The sequence below is a fragment of the Lissotriton vulgaris genome, chromosome 5 (genome assembly GCF_964263255.1).
Source record: "Lissotriton vulgaris chromosome 5, aLisVul1.2, whole genome shotgun sequence".
NCBI lineage: Eukaryota > Metazoa > Chordata > Amphibia > Caudata > Salamandridae > Lissotriton > Lissotriton vulgaris.
The window spans coordinates 1,893,574,582-1,893,601,779 of NC_141693.1; the positions used below are offsets into that span (position 1 = coordinate 1,893,574,582).

At 45.1% G+C, this 27,198-nt stretch overlaps 1 protein-coding gene across 1 annotated transcript in view; it reads right to left on the reverse strand.

The window, feature by feature from the left end:
• LOC147717642 (uncharacterized) overlaps positions 1-27,198 on the reverse strand; it is a 461,002-nt gene that overhangs the window by 292,925 nt on the left and 140,879 nt on the right. The window contains 1 exon segment of the mRNA XM_086924435.1: positions 3,624-5,216. Coding sequence (XP_086780561.1) covers positions 3,624-5,216 — 1,593 coding nt within the window.

The window sequence follows — 27,198 nt, forward strand, 5'->3', positions numbered from 1 at the left end:
TATTAAAACACAATATATGTTTTTAAAATAATTATTCTATTGTAAACTATGTTAATAAACTTTAATTTAAAAATAAATGTGACTAATTTGTTCTTAATAATTCCAATGTCAATTAATTCTATACATAATCTCTTGTAAATTTGAGTTAATATACACAGTAAGTAAATATAAACATTTTCCTATAGTTTTAAAAAAAAATATTTAAAAATTCTTATATATTTAATATAGTTAAATGAATTAAATATTTAATTAAAACAATATGTTAAAAGTGATGTACTATTTTTTGCATATAAAATTACATTATTATTTTTAACAAAAATATGTATATATATTTAAATGTAATTAAAAATCTACTTTTTCCCGATACATTTCTGGTGAAGGAGATCTCTGTACAGTAAAGTATAGGGAGAAGTACAAAAATGAATTCAATGGGATAAATATTACTACAAATATTTACATAGTATAGCCTCAATAACTCATTCTAAATTATTATTTATTATTTAGAATATATTAAATGTACATTCTTTTTCTGAAATTTGAAAACTTTCCACCTTAAGATATAGGGCCCGATGTAGGTAATCACAAAATACTGATTCTTAAATACCAAATTTTACCGATTCGGTATTTAAGAATCAGTAATTGAGATGTAGGTAAATATTCGGAAAAAAATACCGAATCGGTAAGATTCGGTATTTACCGAATCCTTAAAGCCTTGTAGCACTGTTTACAGTGCTACCTACATTAGGAAATAGAGATTCGGTAATTTTTCCGAATTGGTAAAATTTACTTTTTCATTATTTTTACCGATTCGGTAAAATTACCGATTCGGTAATATTACCGAATTGGTAAAATTACCGAATCGGTATGTTTTTGGAAGCCCTACATCTCAATATCCAAATACCGGTCGGAAACGGACGAAAAACTGTATTTTCAGCCGTTTCCGACCGGTATTTGGATACCCACATCTGGCCCTTACTGTTTTAATTATTAAATGTGTTGTACAGAACTAAAGAAAACTTCATAAAACTTTTAAAAACTAATATTTAATTAGTATTTAAATTGGAAAAAGACTTTTAATTTTGTAAAACAAGAGGTTAGGTGATGTATGGAGGGCGGGCACCCTAGTTACTTTTGAGACACTACAGACTGAATACAATCTGGCACAGACAGAAATATTTCATTACCGGTAGTTGCAACACGCCATGAGATGCCATCTTCCGGAGTGGGAAGTTGTCCGAGACTACTCCCCCCTTGGAGGTCAGACTGCTATTATACCCGTTGCCCTCCAAGGCGATCTCCCTGATGTACAGAAAGATTATAAACAATATGCGAGACAGCCTGCCCTACTTAGAGAAGCCTGGGTGGGGGACTTGGGGCCCATAGAAGATGAAGAATGTATCGAAGCGTTGCAGAGCCCAAGGGAAATAGCGATTAGGGCTCGATATCGCTTAGTTCAGGTGAGGATATTACACAGGTCCTACTTGACTAGGTCAAGAATGTTTAAGATTGGTCGAATAGATTCAGTAACTGCCATAGGGGATGTGGTGAGCTGGGAACATTTTACCACACACTTTGGACCTGCCCCTACATACAAACTTTCTGGTCCGAAATAATTTAATTAATGCAGGAAGTGGCTGGTTTGCCAGTGCCACTAGAAGCAAATGGTTGTTGCTGGCAGAGTAAGTAGAGGAGAAATGGCCTAACCATGTTAACACCTGGCTCAGGGTGGCAGCAGCGGTGGCGAAGTGCATCCTGGCAAGGCTATGGGGGCAAGCAGGCCTTCAGCGTTAAAGGACTGGAAAGAAGATCTAGATTGGGGTCAGCTGGCAGAACAGACAATATACCGCTCCCGGGGTTGCCCGCGTAAATTCGGAAGAATATGGGCGCCATGGATGCAGTACCAGGGTATAACTAACCAAACCGGGGGTGGTGGAAATGTCTTCAATGCTAAGCGGGGGGAAATTTAGCTTGGGACTAGCTCGTAAGCAACGAGAGTTCCACAAAGTTTTAGGACAAGCCGGATTAAATCTTTGAAATTGATTACGGCCCCCTGCGAGTGGCCTGTTCATGGTCATTTGATCCGTTGTAATGGAAATGTGTCATGAATCAACACCTATATTGGTTTTAAATTAGTTTAATGTAAATTAGCATTATTTCCTGTGGGATCTTATTCAAAGCCCCTACCTTCATTATTTTCTCTGGGACAGTGCTGCAGTACCGATGAATGGCTATGGTGGTGCTGGACGTACTCTAGCTCTGAGCTGGAGTACATTTATAACTCTTTCTGGGTCCATTTTGCCTGTAGTAACTTTACTTTAGAAGTTCACTTTGTGAGTAGTACACTTTAGTGAGCGAGTTGTATCCATTCTGAAATCCCTCCTTCCTTAACTGCTCCACTTTAGTCAAAAGTATCACCAATTTTCCAGTCTCTCCTCTCTGTCCCTCCCACATTTTAGTATTAAAAAGTGTGCAGAGACTTCGCAGTTGGAGACAGATCTATGCACAGAAAACGATGGGAGAGAAAGATTGCCAATAAGTAGGTTTGTGAATGGCATTTTTAGTCAGTTAGTCGACCTATTGTAATTTATGAATAGGCCAGATTATTTGTGAGACTCTACTGGATGAAACTGGTGTGATTCTAAAGCCTGTGAAACTTCCCCCAGCAGATGGGAAGCAGGTCCCATTAGTACCAATAGGGAAATGGAAAGAGGCCACTGAAGTGAATCTTTGTGATACCAGGCTGTATCCCCTCTGAAGATAAGTGTTTAGGACTACTTAGGGTGGTGCCAAGAATGGTTTACATATGGTTGACCCTGTCTGCAGTTGCACAAAGAGAATGATGTAATGGAATGTTGCAAAGATTGACTACCAGTCTTTCCATCATCTATAGTTTTTCTCAACGATCAGCCCTAAGTAGCACAGACATGAATAGACGTTGGTCCCTCAGTGACCTACGACAAAGGGACTCCCGCTGCAGCTTCATGGTGGGACTCATTAAGGTTGGAACCAGTTTGAGGTTACTTGCCTTCCTGAACATAGGGGTGTGGCCTCAAAGCTGGGGGTTTTCAGGACCTTGTGGGTCAGATCCATGGTTCATTGGCAGACAGGGAGCAAAACACAATGACGGAAATGAAGCTAGAGATACTTACGAAGGAATAAGACTAATTGAATAATATCCATATCTTGTGTGTGCTTTGAAGTTATTAGGACAATCAATGGCTTGAAATCTTTGTGGCTGCTTCATGGGAAGGTTTTGTGATGCTGAAATCCGCTCCTCAGGGTTGACAGTGAACAACTTTAGTCTCCCACATTGTCTCTCTCATGTAGACAGGTTGCATTTACAACTGAAGTTTTGTCACATTGAGAGCAGTGATTTTTTTTTTATGGTTGAGGGTTCTCTCATGTTGAAACAAACTACATCTCTAACTGACCTTGTCCTGGCATTTAAAACAATGATAAGGTTTTTACCCAGTGTGGATTCTCTTCTGTCGAATGAGACTGGCTTTCAGACTGAAGAATCGTTTCTGGCTTCATTGCATTGATAAGGTTTTTGTCCAGTTTGACGCTCTCGTGTCAAATGAGATTTGTTTTCCGACTAAAGCTTTTCCTGCATTTAAGCAAACTGATAAGGTCTTTGCCCAGTGTGAGTCCTCTCATGTCTAGTAAGAGTTATTTTCTGACTGAAACTTTTCAAGCATTCAGAGCACTGATAAGGTTTTTGTCCAGTGTGAGTTATCTCATGTCGAGTAAGACCAGATTTTACACTGAAGCTTTTATGGCACTCAAAACAGTGATAAGGTTTTTGTCCAGTGTGAGTTCTCTCATGTTGAGTGAGACCAGATTTCCGACTGAAGCTTTTTTGGCATTCAGAGCACTGATAGGGTTTTTGTCCATTGTGAGTTCTCTCATGTTGAGTGAGACCATTTTTCTGGCTGAAACTTTTTTGGCATTCCGTGCACTGATACGGTTTTTGTCCAGTGTGAGTTCTCTCATGTTTAGTGAGACCAAATTTCCGACTGAAGCTTTTTTGGCATTCAGAGCACTGATAGGGTGTTTGTCCATTGTGAGTTTTCTCATGTTGAGTGAGACCATTTTTCTGGCTGAAACTTTTTTGGCATTCCGTGCACTGATACGGTTTTTGTCCAGTGTGAGTTCTCTCATGTTGAGTGAGACCAGATTTCACACTGAAGCTTTTATGGCACTCAGAACAGTGATAAGGTTTTTGTCCAGTGTGAGTTCTCTCATGTTGAGTGAGACCAGATTTCCGACTGAAGCTTTTTTGGCATTCAGAGCACTGATAGGGTTTTTGCCCATTGTGAGTTCTCTCATGTTGAGTGAGACCATTTTTCTGGCTGAAACTTTTTTGGCATTCCGTGCACTGATACGGTTTTTGTCCAGTGTGAGTTCTCTCATGTTGAGTGAGACCAGATTTCTGACTGAAGCTTTTTTGGCATTCAGAGCACTGATAGGGTTTTTGTCCAGTGTGAGTTCTCTCATGTTGAGTGAGACCAGATTGCTGACTGAAGCTTTTCAAGCATTCAGAGCACTGATAAGCTTTATGTCCAATGTGAATACTCTCATGTTGAGTGAGACCATATTTCTGGCTGAAACTTTCTTGGCATTCCGAGCACTGGTACGGTTTTTGTCCAGTGTGAGTTCTCTCATGTTGAGTAAGAGTCATTTTCTGCCTGAAGCTTTTTGAGCATTCAGTGCACTGATAAGGTTTGTGCCCAGAATGGGTTCTCTCATGTCGAGTAAGATCAGATTTCACAATGAAGCTTTTATGGCACTCAGAGCAGTGATAAGGTTTTTGTCCAGTGTGAGTTCTCTCATGTTGAGTGAGACCAGATTTCCGACTGAAGCTTTTTTGGCATTCAGAGCACTGATAGGGTTTTTGTCCATTGTGAGTTCTCTCATGTTCAGCTAGACTATTTTGATGACTGAAGCTTTTCCAGCATTCAGAGCACTGATAAGGTTTTTGTCCAGTGTGAGTTCTCTCATGTTGAGTGAGACCAGATTTCCGACTGAAGCTTTTCAGGCATTCCGAGCACTGATACGGTTTTTGTCCAGTGTGGATCCTCACACGTTGAATGAGAGTGGATTTGTGATTGAAACCTTTCTGGCATTCAGGGCACTGATATGGTTGTTGTCCAGTGTGAGTTTTCTCATGTTTTGTGAGATGGGATTGATAACTAAAGCTGCTCTCACATTCATTACTCTTATTCAAGATGTATGCATCTCCATGTTGGGGTTGTTCCTGGATACATGCCATGTTAAGACTGAATCACATGTTAGGTAAATTTGTTCAGGCAAGTATTGATCGAGGATTAGGACATGCCACACTGATTTTATAAATTATCAATAAAGTAACATAGGGCCATTTTAAGCTTCCTATCCCAGTACAATTTTATTTGCTGTGTGGCTAAAGACATAGCAGGTACATGATGAACTTTAGCGGGCCGGGACACTTTGAAACAACCTGGATCAACCCAGGAGTCTTAGTTGGTGGTGAAAATCTTTATATATTAAAAATGATGATCCAGCGATTTTGCTGTATTGATAACAGGGAAAGAGTTTTCACAGTGACATTATTTTAAACAATGTTTTCTCTCCTCTTGAATCACAGGAGACGTAGACGAAAGATTGTTTTTTTAAATTGAGGTGATTGGTCATCCTGACAATTCTTTCACATCATGTGTAAGGATGCTGCTTTGTTGGGAGCGGTGTTTTGGTCACCAAGGTATTCCTCATATACTATGCGATCAAATTTACAAAACTGATTAGTTTGCTCCCAAATGCACTGAATGTATATTAATTGTCGCCAATGTTCTTAGTTCTTACATACCTTGAAATGTTAAATTTGGTAATTGGTTCTGGTCATTCTACTTTTGGGACTTGACAAATTATAATGAGCATAAGGAATCTAAGAAATCACTGACATTCAGCAGTTTCTTACGCTTCACGTTGCTCACAATTCCTCGTGCAAGAATTTGTTTCTTTTGAGAGTTCTAGGATGTAGAATGTTTTACTTTCTTCAAAATATTCCTTTTCATCATGTTTCACTAAAGTACATTTCTTTTTTGGTTTGTGTTTCAGTGACCTGTAGAAATAGAGTTAGAGATTGTAAATGAACACAAAGAAAATTATTTATGACAGTTTTATTTGCATAAAGAAAGCATTTACAGAGATGAGGTAGAAAATCAGTTTGAGTTGCATTTCTGACAGGGCTGAAAACCGTGTACAGTTAGCTCTATGGAATTCACCGTTTCAAATCGTGGGGAAGATAAGGACTTAATTGGTAGCCTGGAACTTGTTATGCTCCTCTAACAGGACCCAGGCACTGCAACACCTAATGTATTAAACTGGAGATAATTAGCCTGCCCCTGGGCATCCTATCGCTAGTAAGGAAACATGCTCAAAGCAGCTAACATAAAAGCAAATAAGGAAGAGGACTATGTAAAAGTCTTGTAGTTGTTTTATTTTATTTTATTTTTTATTATCACAAGCTATATAGCTAGAGAATAGTCTGGAGTGAGAGTCAAATTTCAAAATTAAAGAGATATGAAAAAACAGAGAGATAGAGACTAGAGAAGAAAAAGGGGGAAATGAAAATGAGGGTTATAGGAAACCTTACCTAATGTTTATTTTTTATTTTTATGTTCCTCCGAGGGTGGCAGCCGCACCGCCAGGTCGGTCCCTGAAAACCTTGAAAGGAAGTAAAGAGATGCTTCAATCAAGAGCTCATTTGCATCAAATGTGAATCACACGACATCCCAGCTTCCAAACAACTTTCCTAAAGATACAAAACAAAAAGAACTATTTTACTCAGCAAAACCATTGTAAAGCACTTTTGGTCTATGAAAATATATACTTTTTACAGAAATCCCTTTTTATTCTACTAGTATCTACGATCAAACACACAACACACATATTTCACTAAACCAAACCTTGCACTACAAGAACAAAACAAGCATTTGCAATGCAATAGGTCTCGCCTTAGGAAAGTTTGAGCTATTGGTATTGTAAATGACAAATTTTTTATTTATGTGTTGGTTTTTAAAGTAGCGAAATTAATAGCTTCGTCATTTACAATGCCAATAGTTTTAACTTTTGCAAATGTGACACCTAAAGCATTTGTAATGCAATATGTTTTGTATTTACGTGACTTAGATGTATTGATATTACAAATAAAAAGGGCTTTTTTTAAAATAATTAATACTTAAATAAAAGTTATTGTAATTTATAATGGCAAATGCTTTTGTAAATAACTTTTGTGAAGATTATGTTCATTGTATTTTATTGTGACAAAAATCCAAGAACAGAAGTGAAATATTAACATCTTTTTGCGACATTTGTAATAAAGCTTGAAACATTGAGAGAACATATTTGAACCAATTGTTGTTGAATGGTTGCACAGATTGATGCTGTGGTGGCGCTGAGTGATGGTGTGGTGGCGACGAGTGATGCAGAGACGTTCGGTGATGCTGTGGTAGCGCATAGTGATGTTGTGGTGCCCCTGAGTGATGTTGTGGTGGTGCTGAGTGATGCTATGGTGATGCGATAGATAGAGTGAGGGCGATAGATAGAGGGAGGGCGACACATATATAGAGTGAGGGCGATAGATATATAGAGTGAGGGCAATAGATAGATAGATAGCTAGACAGATAGATAGATAGATAGAGGGAGGGCGATAGAGTGAGGGTGATAGATATATAGAGTGAGGGCGATAGATAGATAGATAGGAGTGAGGGCGATGGATAGACAGATAGAGTGAGGGCAATCAATAGATATAGAGTGATGGCGATAGATAGAGTGAGTGCGATAGATAGACAGCTAGAGTGAGGGTGATAGATAGACAGATAAAGTGTATTTATGTTGCATTGCGTAGAGTGTAAGTATGAGGTGTGTAATTATATGGCACTGAGTGGTATTATGTGGAGTGTATTTACGTCGTATTGAGAAGAGTGTAATTATGTGCTGTGTAATTATGTGGCACTGAGTGGTAATATGGGGAGTGTATGTTGTATTCAGTAGAGTGTAATTTTGTGGCATGTAATTATGTGGCACTGAGTGGTATTTGGAGTGGTGTGGCTCACTGGTTAGAGGCGGCAGACCCGGGAGCAGAGGACGGCCCGTGACCAGGGTTCAATTCCAGACGCGGCAGGGTCGTGGACCAGGGTCAGCGGACTCGATAATTCTCATCTCAGTGCCTACTCTAACCAGGGATCACACTCGGCAACTCTGGGCATTAGCTTGCCTCATCTCCACAACGGCCCCCCACACACGCCGGGGATGCCTGGTTTCACCTTGGAGATACCCAGTAGGGACCATCTCACAGGTAAAGCCTGGACGGGTTCCCCAGCGGTCTACTGCGGGAGTCGATTCTAGCGCATTAAAAACCCCACAGTTAATTAATTAATTAATTAATTATGTTGCATTGAGTGCAGTGTAATTATGTAGCATATAATTATATGGCACTGAGTGGTATTGTTTGGAGTGTATGTTTCATTGAGTGCAGTGTAATTATGTAGCATATAATTATGTGGCACTGAGGGATATTGTGTGGAGTGTGTGTTGCATTCAGTAGAGTGTAATTATGTTACGTGTAATTATGTGGCACTGAGTGGTATGAGGAGTGTATGTTGTATTCAGTAGAGTGTAATTGTGTGGCGTGTAGTTATGTGGCACTGAGTGGTATTGTTTGGAGTGTATGTTGCATTGAGCGCTGGGACGCTTGTGGGCAGCCATGCGCTTTATAAATCAAATTTCATTTCATTCATTTAATTTCATTTCATTTCATTGAGTGCAGTATAATTATGTAGCATATAATTATGTGGCACTGAGTGGAATTTTGTGTGGAGTTTGTGTTGCATTCAGTAGAGTGTAATTATGTTGCATATAACTATGTGGCACTGAGTGGTATTTGGAGTGTATGTTGCATTGAGTGCAGTGTAATTATGTGGTGTGTAATTATGTGGCACGGAGTGGTATTTGGAGTGTATGTTGCATTGAGTGCTGTGTAATTATGTGGCACTGAGTGGGATTTGGAGTGTATGTTGCATTGAGTGCAGTGTAATTATGTGGCGTGTAATAATGTGGCACTGAGTGGTATTTGGAATGTATGTTGCATTGAGTGCAGTGTAATTATGTGGCGTGTAATAATGTGGCACTGAGTGGTATTTGGAATGTATGTTGCATTGAGTGCAGTGTAATTATGTGGAGTGTAATTATGTAGTACTGAGTGGTATTTGGAGTGTATGTTGCATTGAGTGCAGTGGAATTATGTGGCGTGTAATTATCTAGCACTGAGTGGTATTTGGAGTGTATGTTGCGTTGAGCGCAGTGTAATTATGTAGCATTTAATTATGTGGCACTGAGTGGGATTTGAAGTGTATGCTGCATTGAATGCAGTGTAATTATGTGGTGTGTAATTATGTGCCACTGAGTGGTATTTGGAGTGTATGTTGCATTGTGTGCAGTGTAATTATGTGGAGTGTATTTATGTGGCACTGAGTGGTATTTGCAGTGTATGTTGCATTGATTGCAGTGTAATTATGTGGCGTGTAATTATGTGGCACTGAGTGGTATTTGGAGTGTATGTTGCATAGAGTGCAGTGTAATTATGTGGTCTGTAATTATGTGGCACTGAGTGGTATTTGGAGTGTACGTTCTATTGCAGAGTGTGGAAGGGTGCAGAGTGTGAGGGTGCAGAGTGTGAGGGTGCAGGGTGTGTGGGTGCGCAGGGTGTGAGGGTGCGCAGGGTGTGAAGGTGCGCAGGGTTTGAGGGTGCGCAGGGTGTGAGGGTGCGCAGCATGTGAGGGTGCACAGATAGTGAGGGTGCGCAGAGTGTGAGTGTGCGCAGTGTGTGTGAGGGTGCAGTGTGTGAGGGTGCAGTGTGTGTGAGGGTGCAGTGTGTGCAGTGTGTGTGAGGGGGCAGTGTGTGTGAGGGTGCAGTGTGTGTGAGGGTGCAGTGCAGTGTGTGAGGGTGCAGTGTGTGTGATGCTGCAGTGTGTGTAGTGTGTGTGAGGGTTCAGTGTGTGCAGTGTGTGTGAGGGTGCAGCGTGTGCAGTGTGTGTGAGGGTGCAGAGTGAGGGGGTGCGGTGTGTGCAGTGTGTGTGAGGGTGCAGTGTGTGTGAGTGTGCAGTGTGTGAGTGTGCAGTGTGTGTGAGGGTGCAGTGTGGGCAGTGTGTGTGAGGGTGAAGTAGGTGTGAGGGTGCATTGTGTGCAGTGTGTTTGAGGGTGCAGTGTGTGTGGGTGCAGTGTATGTGTGGGTGCAGTGTGTTGGAGGGGCAGTGTGTGCAGTGTGTGTGAGGGTGCAGTGTCTGTAAGGGTGCAGTGTGTGCAGTGTGTGTGAGGGTGCAGTGTGTGTGAGGGTACAAAAATGAGAAAGGGTGTAGAGAAATGAAAAGAAGGAGGGCGAAAGAGAGGGGAGCTATGACAGAAGAGAATAAAGGATCTAAGAGGTGTGAAGATGAAAAAGGAGATGAAAGAGAAAGAAGGAGGAAAGGGTGGGGCTGTGGACGGTGGGAGAGATAAAAGCCATAAGGAGAAATGAGTAAAAGTTAGGAGCTTGAACTGGAATTAGAGAAAGAAGTAGGCGAGAATGGAGACAGCGAAATTACAGCACAAGAGAGTGGGGGTATAATCGAGTAGAGATCGGTGAAATAAAGTCTGACAGAAGAGTGCGTGTGTGCTTGTGTTTTACTGCGAAAGTAGGAAACCCAATATCAGAAAAGTGAAAAAACGAACGAGATGGGAAGATACAAGTTATCTACACACTACACAGCCCAGTGTTTGAGCAGCACACACTGCACGATCAAAAGAGCTAAACCGTTGTGTTATTGAATCCCACTAGCAAAACTGGTACCCATGCCCCTTTCTATACAGAAGTGGGAACCGCATTCGGTCAAATTCATCTTTTCTGGACAATAATGCCAAATAAATGACTTCTAAGCACTACTCTGAGCACTCGTGGAAACTGACGTATCTTGCTAAGTCACAGGGTTGAACCGGTGTTAACCGAGTCACTCCCGTGTTTAGGTGTTGAGTCTTCTGCCTCTAGGTCGCAGTGTTAAATTGGTCACTTTTGGGTCATGCTGTTAAACGAGTCCCCTCTGTTTCGCGAGCTCACTGCACCAAACTAAGCCAGGAAGCATCGGGAGCAGCTCAGATTGTCAGAAGTACGGTCTTTGGCCTCTTTGCTGAGCTGCCTACTTCACTGCCAATGTGTCCCAACAGCCATTCTGTGCCCCCACCACCTCTTACCACCATGGCTTACGTTCTTTAGCAGGAACAGGCAAATCGCCTCACTGCCTTCGATATAAAGGTTTCCTTCACTCATTCTTTCGTGTGCTAATTAATTACATATTGTATTCATTGGAGTGAAAGGCTATGTGCCTAGATAATTGTGCTTACCTATTTATGGATGCACCTATTGATTTGGAACGTCTTCAGCGCCAAATGCTGAATAGTGCTGTGTTTAGGTGCCAGCAGAGCTACCCCCAGAAAACTGACTGATTTTGGAGAATGTTGTGACTACAAGTTGATGCTGAATAAAAAGTGCTAAGGGATACCAAAGGGGAGGGATACCAAAGGGGAGGATGGACAGAGCGTTTGAGCAAATCCAACACACACCTCCAGTCAACTGATCTGGGTTTAATCCATCACCATTCTTTAGCTTACTCCACCACCCCAGTTCAGACATGGCCATATGCAAATCAGTCTGCCCTGTGCCTCATGGGAACAGTCCAGCCCGAACTGCCAAGCCACGTCTTCCCTGGACCGGAAACAAGCATCCCGAGACCGGTTTTGGATTCATAATCCTCATCAGCCAGGCTATCTTGAATCCAGTGGTAGAGTGAGCAAGGGACCCACGTCTGGGCATACCCTGCCAACTTAGGGCGAACAAAGGGATACCAAAGAGGATGATGGACGGAGCATTTGAGCAAATCAAACACACACCCCCAGTCCAGTCAACTGATCTGGGTTTAATCCATCACCATTCTTTAGCTTACTCCACCACCCCAGTGTGCCTCATGGGAACAGTCCAGCCCGAACTGCCAAGCCATGTCTTCCCTGGACCGGAAACAAGCATCCTGAGACCGGTTTCGGATTCATAATCCTCATAAAAAGTGCTAGCATTGCTTGAATGGAGTCAGTCTCCTGCCAGGGTGTCACCATAACCTCAGAAAGTTTGTTGAGGTGGAAAGAGTCAGCCGTCAAGCTGCGCTCCTGACGGCCATTAGCCCCCAGAGAGACTGATTCTTATCTGGCCACCGAGGGAAAGGTCTGGCCAAGTCTTGTGGGCAGATTAACTGTATAAATGATAGAAGTGCATAAACCCCATCAGGAGACGGGTGAGAAGGAATCTGTATTCACCAGGAAGAAATGGTATTTATTTAGCAAACGCCGCAGGCAGCAGGGCGATCTGCCGACCCAGCAGCCACCCGCAATCTTAAGTGTCACCTTAAAATAGATCGATTATTTTTTTGGTTGGGGAGAGGGTGCAGTGAGGGACAACAATGGGGTGGGGAGAATAAAACTCCACAGGTGGGATGGAGAAAGGTTTTGTTGGCGGGCTCCTCCCAGAGAGGGCAGGGAGTGGGACTCGAGAAGGGTGGCTGGGCTCGGCGAGGATTAAGAAGATACATGGCGCTTGGTGTGCGTTGAAGGGAGCAGCAGAAAACGTAATCTATCTTTAGACGAGCATAGTTCATATCATATTATATAGGTGCTTTGCGATGCACAACAATCATGAACATGGCCTCCTGGCAATAGGTGGCGCACTTCTTCTACGAAACAAATAATATCTACTGCTCTGAGATCAAAATCTCCATCTACAGTAGTTTACAAACATGAACATAGGAGCTGAGCGCAGATAAACGGAGGCCATTCCACAAGTGCACAGAACGAAATTAAATAAAGCAACCAACTGTTGGTATGCAGTGAAACCAAGCTACCTATATCAAATTGTCCAGTATTAATGAAAGATTGTGGAGTGGTTCTCACAGAACAAATCATATTACGTAGAAAACTGTGACGCAAAAATGGCCCACAGTGCAATGCGTGTGGCCTAACGCATAAGGCCGGAATTCAATTTAAGTTGTGATGTAGTGTGTCCCACTAGAGTTTGAAAAATCTGAAGTCCTGAATTATCGGTTTCACCAAAGCTCTGAATCAGAACAAATGCAATCTCCTTTAGTGGTTTCGTTGCAGTTAAAATGGCCATTTCATCTCAGATTGTTCAATATGAAGATTCAAATAAAATGATTATAAAAAAATATATTAGATTTTAAAACCACCCGAGATGCTGCTATCAGTAATTCCAGTTGTAAAAGCAGCAGTGGTGAGGCCAATTATTTCCGAGATAGGATTGTTGCGCATTTACAGATCTTCTGTTGCATGCATGCTGTCAGGAAAAGGCAAGCCTCCTCCCACGTGACGCCACCCCAAAAAATCAAAAACAAATGGGCGTTTGCTCTGATGCTGTCTGTTGGACCTGGCCTCGTGGCGTGGCCCCACTCCTCCCGCATGGCGGGTCCCGGACTACCTCGACCCCTGTTCCCCGGCCAAGAGCGGCACCTTCCACGAGTGCCGTCCCTCCGGGCCGCCCCTAGCTCTCCCCCGACGGAACCCGACCTCATCTTCTCAACCCACTCGGCTGGCCCGGACCCTTTCCCGGACCATCGTCTCCGGCCCAGCCGCCATCTTGGACCCTCCACGACCAGGCCTCGTGGCCTCGGCCCGACCCCAGCCTCAGGCCCAGCAAAGCCCCGACATCGAGGCACCACGATCCAACCAGGGGGTAAAGAGACCACTTGACGAGACAATGGGGGAAGGAGTTTCGATGGACCCCCATCCGCCTGGTTTCGATCTCCCCCAGCCTCCCTGGGCGCTGGCTCCACCCCCCTGTTGGGTGTCTGGACCCGCACATCCCGGACCCTCCGACCTCCAAGTGCAAGGGTCCGGACATCAAAGGGCACCAGCCCTATAACTGGGGCAGCTCCAGAGCAGGAAGGCAGTTGTATCCTGAAGTCGAGAGACACCGAGACGGCTAATCTTCGTGAACCATCCCTCGAGTCCTGCTGGCACTGCCGCGGCCCATCTTCGTGAACCATCCTTGGAGTCCTGCTGGCGCTGCCGCGGCTCATCTTCGTGAACCATCCTTGGAGTCCTGCTGACGCTGCCGCGGCTCATCTTCGTGAACCATCCTTGGAGTCCTGCTGGCGCTGCCGCGGCTCATCTTTGTGAACCATCCTTGGAGTCCTGCTGGCGCTGCCGCAGCTCATCTTCGTAAACCATCCTTGGAGTCCTGCTGGCGCTGCCGCGGCTCATCTTTGTGAACCATCCTTGGAGTCCTGCTGGCGCTGCCGCGGCTCATCTTCGTGAACCATCCTTGGAGTCCTGCTGGGGCTGCCGCGGCTCATCTACGTGAACCATCTTGGAGTCCTGCTGGCGCTGCCGCGGCCCATACCAGAGAACCCTCCAGCTCGAGAATTGAGAGCTGTGCGTCGGGCATCCCTGTACCAGACCGGTACCAAGACTGTCCCGCTACCCCCTTCCCACAGAGACTAAGTCTAAGAGGGATCCCAGCATCTTGTACCTTCTGTATTGTTATAATAACCTGCCAAAGAATACCGATAAAAGTGTTAAGAACCTATCTTTGTGTGGCGTCCATCTGTAGGGGGGTGGTTGCTCGTCCGTACGATCTGAGGAGAGGACCCTCGCCAGGAGGCCTCTCCCCCTTGCTCGGCCGACCCTCAGGTTTCCCGTCTAACACTGTCTGTGTCGTCTTCATTCCCCATCAATATTGGTAACGTGCGTGACGTGTTGTTTGTTTGCCCCTCTGTGGCACAGTTCGAGGGTCGTTGCACTCAGGCAAGAGACTGGTGGGCTAAGCTAGAGAACTCAAAACCATCTGTATCGCATCCGTGCCCACCGCTCACGTCCTCTCCACAGACCGCAGAACAGGGGCCAAGCCGCTGCCCACGGCGGCGTTGCTGCCAGGCTAATACATGAGTGGTCTGAAAAGTCCCTTCTAGGCTACAGGAGTAATGGGCAGCGTTTGTCATCAGCGGGCTGCAGCAAAGTGAAGCGGTGAAGCTAAGGGTTGGTGGCAGCACCCTGCTTTGCTTGCGGAGTCTGTCTGCATAGCCATTGAGAGCCTGACACGAGCGGAGAGCTCGCTATTATTTTGCACTGATTCTACACCAATTTAATACGTCTTTTAAAAATTGTATGTGCGCATTTTAAATTTCGTTATTCTCTGTGACTAACGTTTTTGTTGTGCAGGTTCGCTTCTTGTTGCCTCTCGTGGCACACTCTCCCCGGCCATCAGGGTCTAGAGAGGGGAGTGCGAGGCGCCATCTTGGGTGGGTGTCTCCCGGGAGCCTGGACGCAGTCAGCGTTCTAGTTCTTCCCGAGGGAGAACATAAGAGGCAATGTGCCTCCGGGAGCGCAGCGGACGGGCGCAGCGGGCGCGACGGTGGCGCGCCGAAGGTGCGCCTAAGGTAAGCCCGTCTGTGCCCGTCCGTGACCGCACGGGAGCAGGGCCATGTCACTCTGCCCGTTCACCCATCCACACATACACTGCCCAGGAACTTCTATACCTTAGACCTCCAGTGTCCCTCTGCCCCTCACTCCCCTGCTACACGCTTAAACGCCTGAGCGACCTAGGTATCTCTCGGGTCATTTTACCATCTGGATCGAATTATAATCGCAGTATGGTATCTATTAAACCCCCCATCAGCTCCAATCTACCTCTGCTCAATTTGGACTGTATTTATCTTAATACTAGATCTTTGGTGAAGCATCAATTGGACATATTTCTGCTACTTACTTCGCAGAAACCCGATCTATTACTACTCACTGAGACCTGGCTCACTGAGAATTCGCAGCCCGACATACTGGCCTCACTCCCATCAGACTACTATATATTGGCAGTAAATCGCGCTCCAGGTAAAGCTGGAGGGGGAGTGGCGGCCATTATTAATAAAAAACATAACTTCATCAGTCGCCCGTCCCTGCTGCTACCTGGCACTGAAAATCTAGTCATAAAAACTGATACTGAGAAAGGCGCCATAGCCCTGGTTTTACTTTACCGTCCCCCACAATTTATGCCCGCCTTTCCCTCAGGACTCGCCAAACAATTAGCGTCAATCACTATGAAATACCCTCATACCATCCTTATTGGAGATTTTAATCTGTGGTTTGACAACTTGGACACTGACATCCAAGCTAGAGAATTGTTTGATTTACTCACCGACATCAATATGACCCAATTCATACAGTCTTCCACTCATGAGAAAGGCCACCACCTTGACCAACTATGGTCGCATAATCTCCTTCTATCATCTATCCTGATTCAGCCCTGTATTTGGTCAGATCACCATTTTGTTTATTTTTCCCTTCAAGTAAGGAGACAACATCAGACTCCTCCTCAGTCTGGTGGGGAAACTCGCAAATGGGGGACGATAGATCTTTCTGCTTTTCTGGACACGTTGGCCTCTACACTGCCACCATTTGACGACATGGGGGACGTAGATGATATCTAAGAGGCGCTCTTCTTGTGGATCCAAAGTGCTGCCAATATTCATGCCCGAGTGTAAAATTCTCCCGCTCACGCGACAAAGAGGCTCACAAATGGTTCTCTGCGGACCTCAAACAACTCAAACTAGAGGTCAGACAAAAAGAGAGAATTTGGCGCAGAAATTATCTTCCACAAGATAAAGAGGTCTACTGCCTGAGCCGCGGTCTCTACCAAAAAACCATCCTTAAGAGGAAGACCGATTATTTTTCAGGCATAATTCTGAAATCCCAGAATCAAACTAAAGACATCTTTAGAATAGTGAACGACCTCTGTAACGATGAGCGCACGTCACTACCTATCGCACAATCTCAAGCTTTATGTGATGATTTGAATAACTACTTTATTAACAAAATCATTACAATCAAACAAAGTATACCACCACACCCTGCCAGCAACATCACTGAGGATGCATACATGAATCCAGAGATCTTAGATCACATCCCCCCGATTGACTCCAAACAATTGTCTGAACTTCTTCAACGGATCAAATCAGGGTCACCTAATGATATTTGTCCCCCTTCTATCTTTAGAGAATTAGGCATATCCCTCCCACATGCACTCCTGCCTATTCTCAATGAATCCCTCAGACAAGGCAGAGTCCCCACAGATTTTAAAAAAAGCCCTCCTTATACCTTTGGTAAAAAAACAAGGGAAGGATCCTTTGGATCTTACAAACTACAGACCTATCTCCCTGCTGCCCTACCATTCAAAGGTGCTGGAGGCTCATGTCTCTAAGAGTGTCTCTAATTTCATCGAGACCACCAACTACTTGGAGCCTAATCAAGCGGGGTTCCGCCCGGGTCACTCAACAGAGGCGGTGATCCTGGTGGTTCAGGACAACCTTAGAGCCAATGCGGATGTCGATACACACCAAGCCCTGGTGCTGCTTGACCTCTCGGCTGCGTTCGACACGGTTGACTATGACATCTTGCTCAACCGTGTCGAACAGGCCAGCCTGAGAGGACCAGCGTTGAGCTGGATCACATCCTTTATCGAGGGCCGGACTCAGGCAATTCAACTGGGCAGCTTTATAGGCACTAGGCATACGTCCACCTGTGGAGTCCCGCAGGGATCGTCATTATCCCCCTTATTATTTAATCTTTATCTCCGCCCTCTTCTTTATTCCCTTAAGAAGTTTAAAGTCACGGTGTTCAACTACGCGGACGATTTACAGCTATTATTTCATCTGAACATCCCTGATGCTGTGTCCGAATTTCAGAACACCATGAAACACATCCAATGCTGGATGAACGAAAACCATCTAAAACTCAACCCGGGCAAAACAGAACTACTTTTGCCCGGGAACAGTTTATCCAGCAGGAGTGTTAACTTCTGGCCAGCAGACCTGGGTATCCCCCCCATAAGGTCCACTGCTGTAAAGAGCCTAGGTATCACGCTCCACACGGACCTGTCCTTAAAAACCCAGGTGGGCGCCGTGGTCTCAGCAAGCTTTTTCCAAATGAGGAAAATAAAAAAAATTGCTCACCTCCTCACCCAGTCTGCCTTAATCCAGGTTACTATTGCCTTGGTTATGTCCCGTCTGGACTATTCCAACAGCGTCTACCTGGGACTTCCAGTGGGCCTGTCGAAGGGACTTCAACTAGTCCAGAATCAGGCGGCTAGACTCATTTTACAACAGCCAAAATGGTCTTCTATTAAACCAGGACTAGAAAAGCTACACTGGCTTCCGATTTCCCAGCGCATAGCCTTTAAAGCAGGTTGTATCACCTTCAAGGCCACACAAGATAAAGGCCCTGCCTTTATTCGCAGTCTGGTTTCTAAATATATTCCCACCAGAAGCCTGCGCTCTGCTCAAAAATCCCTACTGGAGGTGTCTCTCTTTAAAAGGAAGCGACAGGGAGGCTGCTGCTTTCGCCATCTAGCAGCCTCACTTTGGAACTCCATCCCCTTACCGATTAGGCAGAGTAAGGATTTACTCACCTTTCGTAAGGGACTAAAAACCTGGCTGTTCTCTCAAGCCTACCATTAGCCATTGTTAGCTCAGTGTTGTGTTGGACGGATTCTTCACTTTCCCTATAGCGCCGTGAAGCCCACGGGCGTACGAGCGCTTTACAAATTGATTTTAACATAACATAACATAACATAACATTGCTCTGTTGAAGGGCCGGTCCTGATTACGTGAGGGGCGGAAGAGGGCGAGGGGGTCTCTTATCTGATCCGAACAGCTGGAGGCTGATAACACTGGAGACAGACTCAATTTGCCTGCATTCCGTTGTTTCTTTCGTTTTTCTGCTATTTTCCAGTTGTTTGTGAGAAAACGTTCAAACAGAACCTACGACTTATTACAGGCAGGTGCTAGTACGCCGGTGACGCAGCAGCAGTAGTCCAAAGCCCAAAAAAAAAATAAAAGCCCGCTAGTGGGGCGCGCGCGCGGGCCACTGCAGGCATATGTCTTTAATTATCTCGCCCGTGACGGCCGAAATAATTGAAGACATATGGGCTTTGGTGCGCGTAACAGACACCAATAGGCCATAGGCGAAGCTACGCTACCGCCTATGGCCCATTACGTGTTCTGTTACAAAACTGCACGCACTCAAAGGCCAATAAAAATGGACTTTGGAAATCACAAGCACGAGCTTCGTGGTACTTTCAAGTATTTCCAAGTCCATTTTTAAACCGCCTGTTACAGGGCTTTTCGCTCGCTTCGCTTGCAAGCCCTAAAAAGATCCATGATCCCTTGTTGAAAAAAAGTCTGAGTGGACATACAATGCATCCACAGGCTGAACAAGGTTGAGTGAACAGACAGTGCACCCACAGGCTGAACAAGCTCTGAGTGAACAGACAGCGCACGCATAGGCAGAAAAAGGTCTGAGTGAACATTTGTGCACCCACAGGGTGAACAAGGTCTGAGTAAACAGACAGTGGACGCACAGGCTAAACAAGGTCTGAGTCAACATACAGTGCACCCACAGGCTGAACAAGGTCTGAATGAACAGACAGCGCACACACAGAGGCTGAACATGGTTTGAGTCAATATATAGCGCACCTAGAGGCTGAACAATGCCTGACTCACATACAGTGCACCCACAGGCTGAACAAGGTCTGAGTCAACATACAGTGCATCCACAGGCTGAACAAGGTCTGAATGAACAGACAGCGCACACAGAGGCTGAACATGGTTTGAGTCAATATATAGCGCACCTAGAGGCTGAACAAGGTCTGACTCACATACAGTGCACACACAGGCTGAACAAGGTCTGAGTGAACATACAGTGCACCCAGACCCTGAAGATGTTCTGAGTGAATATACAGTGCCACAAGGCTGAACAAAGTCTGAGTGCACATACAGCACACCCACAGGCTGTACATGGTCTGAATCAACGTACAGCACACCCACAGGTTCAGAGAGCAGACCTTAACAGCCAAGCCCACTTATAAACCCCATCGTTTCATTTACAGCCCATGAAACAATGCAATTAAAACAATGTGGGTGAATTCAGTATGTTTTTTTTTTGCAGAGTTTTATATAGCTCCAACTTGACCCGAATCGGGTATCAGAGCGCTTTACATAGCACCAGTTACGTTACATGAGGACACACATTCATTTTTGTTAGGCACTGGGAGATTAAGTGGTTTACCCAGAATCACAGGATGTTTTAGAGTCAATTCAATTCATAAGCTTTTATTCGATTTGAGAATACAAATCATACAAGCGACATTAAATACATCACCATATATACACAATTAGTACACAATATTCACATTAATGGTGTAAAAAAAGCTAATATGAATAGAAACATATATGTCAATCATGGACAGCAGTTAAAAAGGAGATAAAAGCGAAATGGCGATATATACAAATAAGTACAGACAGGAAATCAATTAATTTAACACACAAATGGAATTTCCTGGCAGCTGTACATTAAAACAAACCAATCCAAACCGCTCTAAAGGCATAGGAAAGTGAGTGTTTAGTGTATAAAAAGGACCTTACAATACATACTATAGACATAAAACACAAGTGACCGTTCCAAAATTCTAACTATTTAAAAACTGTTATGTACAGACAGGGATGTATAAAATAAAAACAACATTATACATTTCCTGGCAGCTGTACGTCTCAAAAATTTACAGACAGGTAAGTATCAAAAGGTTACAGTACTATACTTTTCCTGGCAGCTGTACATTTCAAAATATAGGTAGCCATAAAAAAACAAATATCCGCATTCTCCATTGAGGATAGGAGTGTTAATGCGGTCTTTGTGGTACGAGTATTGTATTTTATAAAAATAGGCTTGAGGTATTTTAACCTAAGGAAATAATAAAATTTACAAAAGAGTAAAAAATGGCAGCAACTCTGGCGTGAAATGTTGTCACATGGGCAGGGAGTCTCTGATCTGACTTTCTGAGTTGGAAACGCAACAAGGTGGTGAACAATACCCAATCTGACACGGGTTAATACAAATTGGTGTGATGGGCGAGTCACGTTCACAAGGTAGGGTTGTAGCCCCGGAGTTAGATTCAGGTCTTTATAAAACTTCACGGTGGCTAATTTACCGTACACCTTGTCCCGCTCCCCTTTTTTAAAGTTTAAAAATGTTAACTTAATTTCTTTTTTGGGGATGACAGCAGCCTGCTCTGGATCAAGGAAAACATCAATGTCAAATAGAAGGTTATACCAGAATTGAATATATCGCATCCACTTTATGCGCGATGAGTGGTCAAGACCTATACAATCAAGAATAATCTCTTGAGTGAATCGAGTCTCTGACTTAGCCCAAATAGAGCGCCACAATAAGAGTGGCCGAACGGCTGCTAAGTCAGATATAAACTCGATCCCTTCCTCGTCATGAATCAGTTGTACTGAGGCAGAAGGAGGAACACACAACAATCTCTTTAAGAATTTGTTTTCATCGGCTTGGAGCGAAGGACCTTCACTGTGGCCCCATACGCCTGCCCCATACAGTGCAGAAGAGACACAGCGAACGTTATAGATATTAATCATATCTGGGATACTTCTAGAGCCAAGTTTAGAAGCAAATCGGAATATGCTGCTGGTGGACCGCAACATTTTCAATCTGATGTTGTCAAATTCAGAGATCCAGGACCCATTATTATTATACGTAATACCCAGATAACAGAAGGTTTTGACGTATGTCATTTTATCTTTGTCCAGAAAAAAGCTATGCTTAGTCTTATTTACAGCCTGCCCGCATGCCATGACATACGTCTTGGACTTGTTCACACAGAGCCTCCTATTTTGAATGAACAACATAAAACTATCAATTAGGCGCTGGAGACCAATCTGTGTGCGGGATAAAAGAACGGCGTCGTCCGCATAAAGTAACAGTGGGATAGGTTTTCCTCCAATCAATGGGGCATCTGCAGGAATATCAACCAGGTTACGGTCGACGCCATTAATAAAAAGTGAAAATAATAGAGGTGCCAAAACGCATCCCTGGCGAATTCCCCGTGAAACTTTGAAAAATGGTGTGCATTCGCCTAGGGTGCAGTAGCGGACCTTGCATGAAAGTTTTTCATAAAGCCTGGCTAAGAAATGGACTATTTCCTTCGGTGCCCCAGATTCAATTAAAACCTCCCAGAGAATAGCGTGATTAACTAAATCAAACGCGCTGCTCAAATCAGCAAAACATAAAAAAAGGTTGCTTTTTTTGACCACAGTATATTTATTAATAATAAGGTCCAAGTTAACACATTGTTCCAGGGTGCCCATACCTTTACGGAACCCATATTGTACTTTAGTTAAAATATTCGAATCGGTGGCCCAGGTTTCTAGCCTTTTAAGCAAAATACGACTCATAACCTTAACCGAAGCATCCAACAAAGAGATCGGACGGTAGTTGGAGGCCTCAGATTTACTGCCTTTTTTAAATAGGGGAATTATAACTGATTGGCCCCAGGAAGGGGGAAAATTATCTACTGCCGCACAATTAAAGATCCGCACCAGGATGGGGGCCCATAGGTGTGGTTCGGCTTTTAGCAGGTCGATTGGGACCCCATCCGGGCCCGGGGCTTTTCCTCCTTTGCTGTTAGAAAGCCCATCATAGACTTCCTCCAGTGTTACTCCCAAAGGTAAGGGTAGCCAAGATGTAACCTCAGTGGTTAGCTCGAGGGGTAGCCCATCAGGATTAAAGATCTTGGTAAAGTGGGTAATCCAATCATTGCATGCGATATAGGAAGTTAGTTCCGGGATGTCATCATTGTTGAGAAAAGGGCTATTAATCGTTTCCCAGTACATTTTGCAGTTTTTGGTTTCTGCTGCTTCCTTTAACTTATCCCATGCCTCACACTGCAGGAACTTTTTCCTGTTGATGATGGCCGACTTATAGTTGACCCTAAGGAGTTTTATTTCATCCCTGTCTCGTGGTTTGGTACCCAATGCCCGCTTTAATTCCCGGAGTGCAACCATGCAAGGTTTGTCAAACCAACCCTGCTTTACCCCTCGAGTTGATGATGGTGCCCTAGTGAAAATACTTTCGATGGTGGTATTAATATTAATAAAGTTTAACAATAGGGACTTGGGAATAACTACATCGCTTAAACAATAATTTATTTGGATTTTACAGCTAGTTATTATCTCCTTCTGTTTGGCTTTTGAATTTGTTCCAGACCATCTGATCCTTGGACCATTTGGTCTGATGGGTACTAGGTCAGTAGAACACTTTTCTCCTGACTCTGATGGTGATGTACCATGCCCCAGGAGTGTAATACAAATACTATTGTGGTCACTGAGACTTTCTGCTTTAACATATAAGTTAATAAAGTCTCCAGTGCTGGACAGCAGGATGTGATCTATAAATGTCCCAGCATCCCTTCCTGTGAAGGTAGGACATATGACTGCCTGTGCATTTCTATTACAATTTAATAGATAAAGGTCTAGCTTAGTTGACATTTTGTTAAGCAATGTGCCATAATGACAATGTGGGAAATGGGGGAATTCCTCCCTCTCACCCAATCCCCCCCATTGATCAGACATTACTACTCCTACACCACAGGAATTCCCGTTGGACAAATGGCATGGCTGCAGGTTAAAATCACCTGCCCATAGGATCTCTGCCTTTCTGTTCGAAATACCCATGACCCTTACAATCTCCTTTTCAAGGGGGTATAGAATATTCCCTCTAGTGGCATCGAAATTATTGTTATAGAAATTAACAATAATCAAATCGATCCCTTTACTGCACTTAACCCTCACTACCTGGCTGTGGGTTCCCACAGTCGTACTACTTCTTACTACCCAATTGTCCAACCTATTAGACAGGAGCAGCAAAAGGCCCCCCTTTGCCCTGCCTGAACTAGATTTGGTCGCCTTAAGGCAATGGGATGAGTACCCTTCGATATTAATATGATCCTGGCTCCAGGTTTCCTGGAGGAGGATTATATCATATCCTTCCCCAATAAGCCTGGTCCAAAAGGGTGAATCTAGTTTACCTGCAATACCAGCGATGTTCCAAGAGATAAGGGTAACACCAGCTGGCTTGGTGGGAACCTGATTAGCAGCTCCAAGCTGCATAACACAGGATATAGTTGAGCTAATATCCGGAAAGCTGGCAACTGAGCCTATTGTGGGAGCGTCAATAGGTGTGTTTGCATCCGGACTAGAACAATAGGTACCTTTGAAGAGGGGAGTGTTTAGATTGTTACTAGAATCAGTGTATAAAGAAGGCTGTTCATTGGGACATCCCTCATTTGCCGTGTCATATCGTCTGCCCACCCGTACAACAGCGGGTACACAGTCCGACCTACGACATGTCATAACTTTAGCATGGAGTGATGCCTTGGTGGCATGTTCGCTAGGAGATATTGGGGCACTGCGTCAATCGACCATCTCCAGACAATCGAATCTATTACTAGTATGGATACCTTGCCATCCATTCCCCAAATGTTGGCCTTTATTGGGGTACCAGGGACGTGAGAGCCAATCCTTATTCCTACTTTTTTGTGTTGCCCAGGGGCCTCCAAAATTCCATGGTTGTTCTTGAGGAATTACCCAATTGGGGGCTGATATTGGAGCATGAAAATTAAATACTGATGGATAGAAAAAGGAGAGCCGCTGAGTATCGATTCCCCCTTTCTTCTCCAACTCAGGCCAAGAACAAATGTGGTTCACAGAGGATGCGTCTTCGCAGGTAACAATGACGCAATCCCCCTGAATGCTCTTTGGAGTCGCCCCCACCCATGGAACCCTACGGACAGAAGAAATTCTACAAGCATTAGTGGGCTGTAGTGGCCTGTTGATGCTAAGCCATTGGAGGATTTTGTTCAGAAGGGACCAGGAAGGTTCATCAGTACCAACTGGAAGTTCCGGAACTCCTGTTAGGATAACCGTGAATGGTGTGACCTCTGGTGGAAGATGAACTGGACGTTTAGACCTGGGCCCCCTCTTGGCATCCGTATGATATGATTTTTGAGTGACCGGGGCCTTTTCTTGGGATGGCTGCAGTGACCCCTGTGCAACGGTGGTATTAGTAACAGGGGGTAGAGCTGCAGGGGACATTTGGGTAGGGTTTTGTTGACTGATAGGATGTGACTGCGATACTGGTTTTAATACAGGTTTAGCTTTAGGATTGGCAGATACACTCTTATTTGGGGCAGTGACAGAGGTAGTTGGAGGCTCTTTGGTTTTTGCCTGTACCTTGGGCGTACCAGGCGGCCTGGCAGGGTTAGTCGATATAGTCCCTGGGTTGGTGGTAACGAGTCCCCCTCCAGTTTTAGTAATACCCGCCCTGGTCTGGTTTGGTAATTTGGTGAGGAGTGTGGCAAGCTGTTTTTCTATTGCCATGATACTCTTCTCCAAGGGTTGGAGGTGGGTTTTTAATATGTCCCTGAAAGCAGCAAGAAGTTGTGATGTGTCGCTGTCAGGCGAGCTATGGCCGCCTTTTTGGACATTGCCCAATTCAAGACATTGTAGGCTAGAAAGATCTGAGGTAACAAGAGTTTTGCTAGGAGAAATATTCTTAGATGAGGCGGTAGTTGGCCCTTTCTTTTTGCTGATGGTATGGGGGTTTGATTTGGTATTCCCCTTTTTGTGTTGTACGGGCTGCTTTGGAACTGCGCCTTCCCTAGCACCCCTGAGGTTATTAGTTTGTACCGGGTCCTGGACCAGGTCTACAGAATGAATATGCTCAAGGTCAGGGGTTATCTCAAGGTTCTCAGCTGAATCCAAATCCAAATCCAGTGACAAGTTAGTAGCTGACAGGTCCACCGCACTGGGGATGGAGTGGACTTGTGCTAAAGTGCCAGATTGTATTAGGATAGGAATTGGGGTAGCTGAGGGCAGTGGGGTTAGGGCAGTTGCTAAGGGGCCCAATGAGGATCTCCGGGCAATTGCAAGGTCCTGTGAGACCCTGCGTTCAAGAACAGCGATGTTCTGGTTAATAGCCTCGGTTGTTTTAGAAATGAATAGGTCGATGGGACCTGTAAATGAGGCAGCTTTGAGGGCTGTTTTACTTCTTAAACCCCCAGTCATGGTTATAATACTATATGATTTCTCAGTAAATTAGACCAATGTCCACTCTCAAAGTTTGGGAAAGCAATACCTTAAGTCTGTGTCCATATGAGGGTGTCAGGGTCAAGGGGGGTAGCCCAGCCCAGCCTGGTTCGGTCTGGAACGGGCTGAAACGGGCCCGCCCTTGGCCCGGGCTTCGCCCGGCGTCCCGCTCGCGTCCCGCGGGGCGGGGCAGACTCCGGATTTAAGCGCCTCCTGGCGCGGCTTCCTACGTTGCAGCCCGCTTGGGCTGATGGAACTTGAAGTCTCCTGCCCCGCACTCCACTCGGCGGCTCAGCTTCACAGCGAGCGGCGGGAGGCGGGCAGGATGTGCAGAGGCAGGATCGTTATTCTTTGCCCCTACGGCGTTTCTCTGTCGGGCAGCATGCTCGCTAAGGCAGTGGCGATTCCGTGTTTGTTGGGGCAGACGCCGGATTTAAGCGCCTCCTGGCGCGGCTTCCTACGTTGCAGCCCGCTTGGGCTGATGGAACTTGAAGTCTCCTGCCCCGCACTCCACTCGGCGGCTCAGCTTCACAGCGAGCGGCGGGAGGCGGGCAGGATGTGCAGAGGCAGGATCGTTATTCTTTGCCCCTACGGCGTTTCTCTGTTGGGCAGCAGGCTCGCTAAGGCAGTGGCGATTCCGTGTTTGTTGGGGCAGACGCCGGATTTAAGCGCCTCCTGGCGCGGCTTCCTACGTTGCAGCCCGCTTGGGCTGATGGAACTTGAAGTCTCCTGCCCCGCACTCCACTCGGCGGCTCAGCTTCACAGCGAGCGGCGGGAGGCGGGCAGGATGTGCAGAGGCAGGATCGTTATTCTTTGCCCCTACGGCGTTTCTCTGTCGGGCAGCAGGCTCGCTAAGGCAGTGGCGATTCCGTGTTTGTTGGGGCAGACGCCGGATTTAAGCGCCTCCTGGCGCGGCTTCCTACGTTGCAGCCCGCTTGGGCTGATGGAACTTGAAGTCTCCTGCCCCGCACTCCACTCGGCGGCTCAGCTTCACAGCGAGCGGCGGGAGGCGGGCAGGATGTGCAGAGGCAGGATCGTTATTCTTTGCCCCTACGGCGTTTCTCTGTCGGGCAGCAGGCTCGCTAAGGCAGTGGTTTTAGAGTCATTACCGAGTTAAGGTCCGAGTTAGCGTCATTAG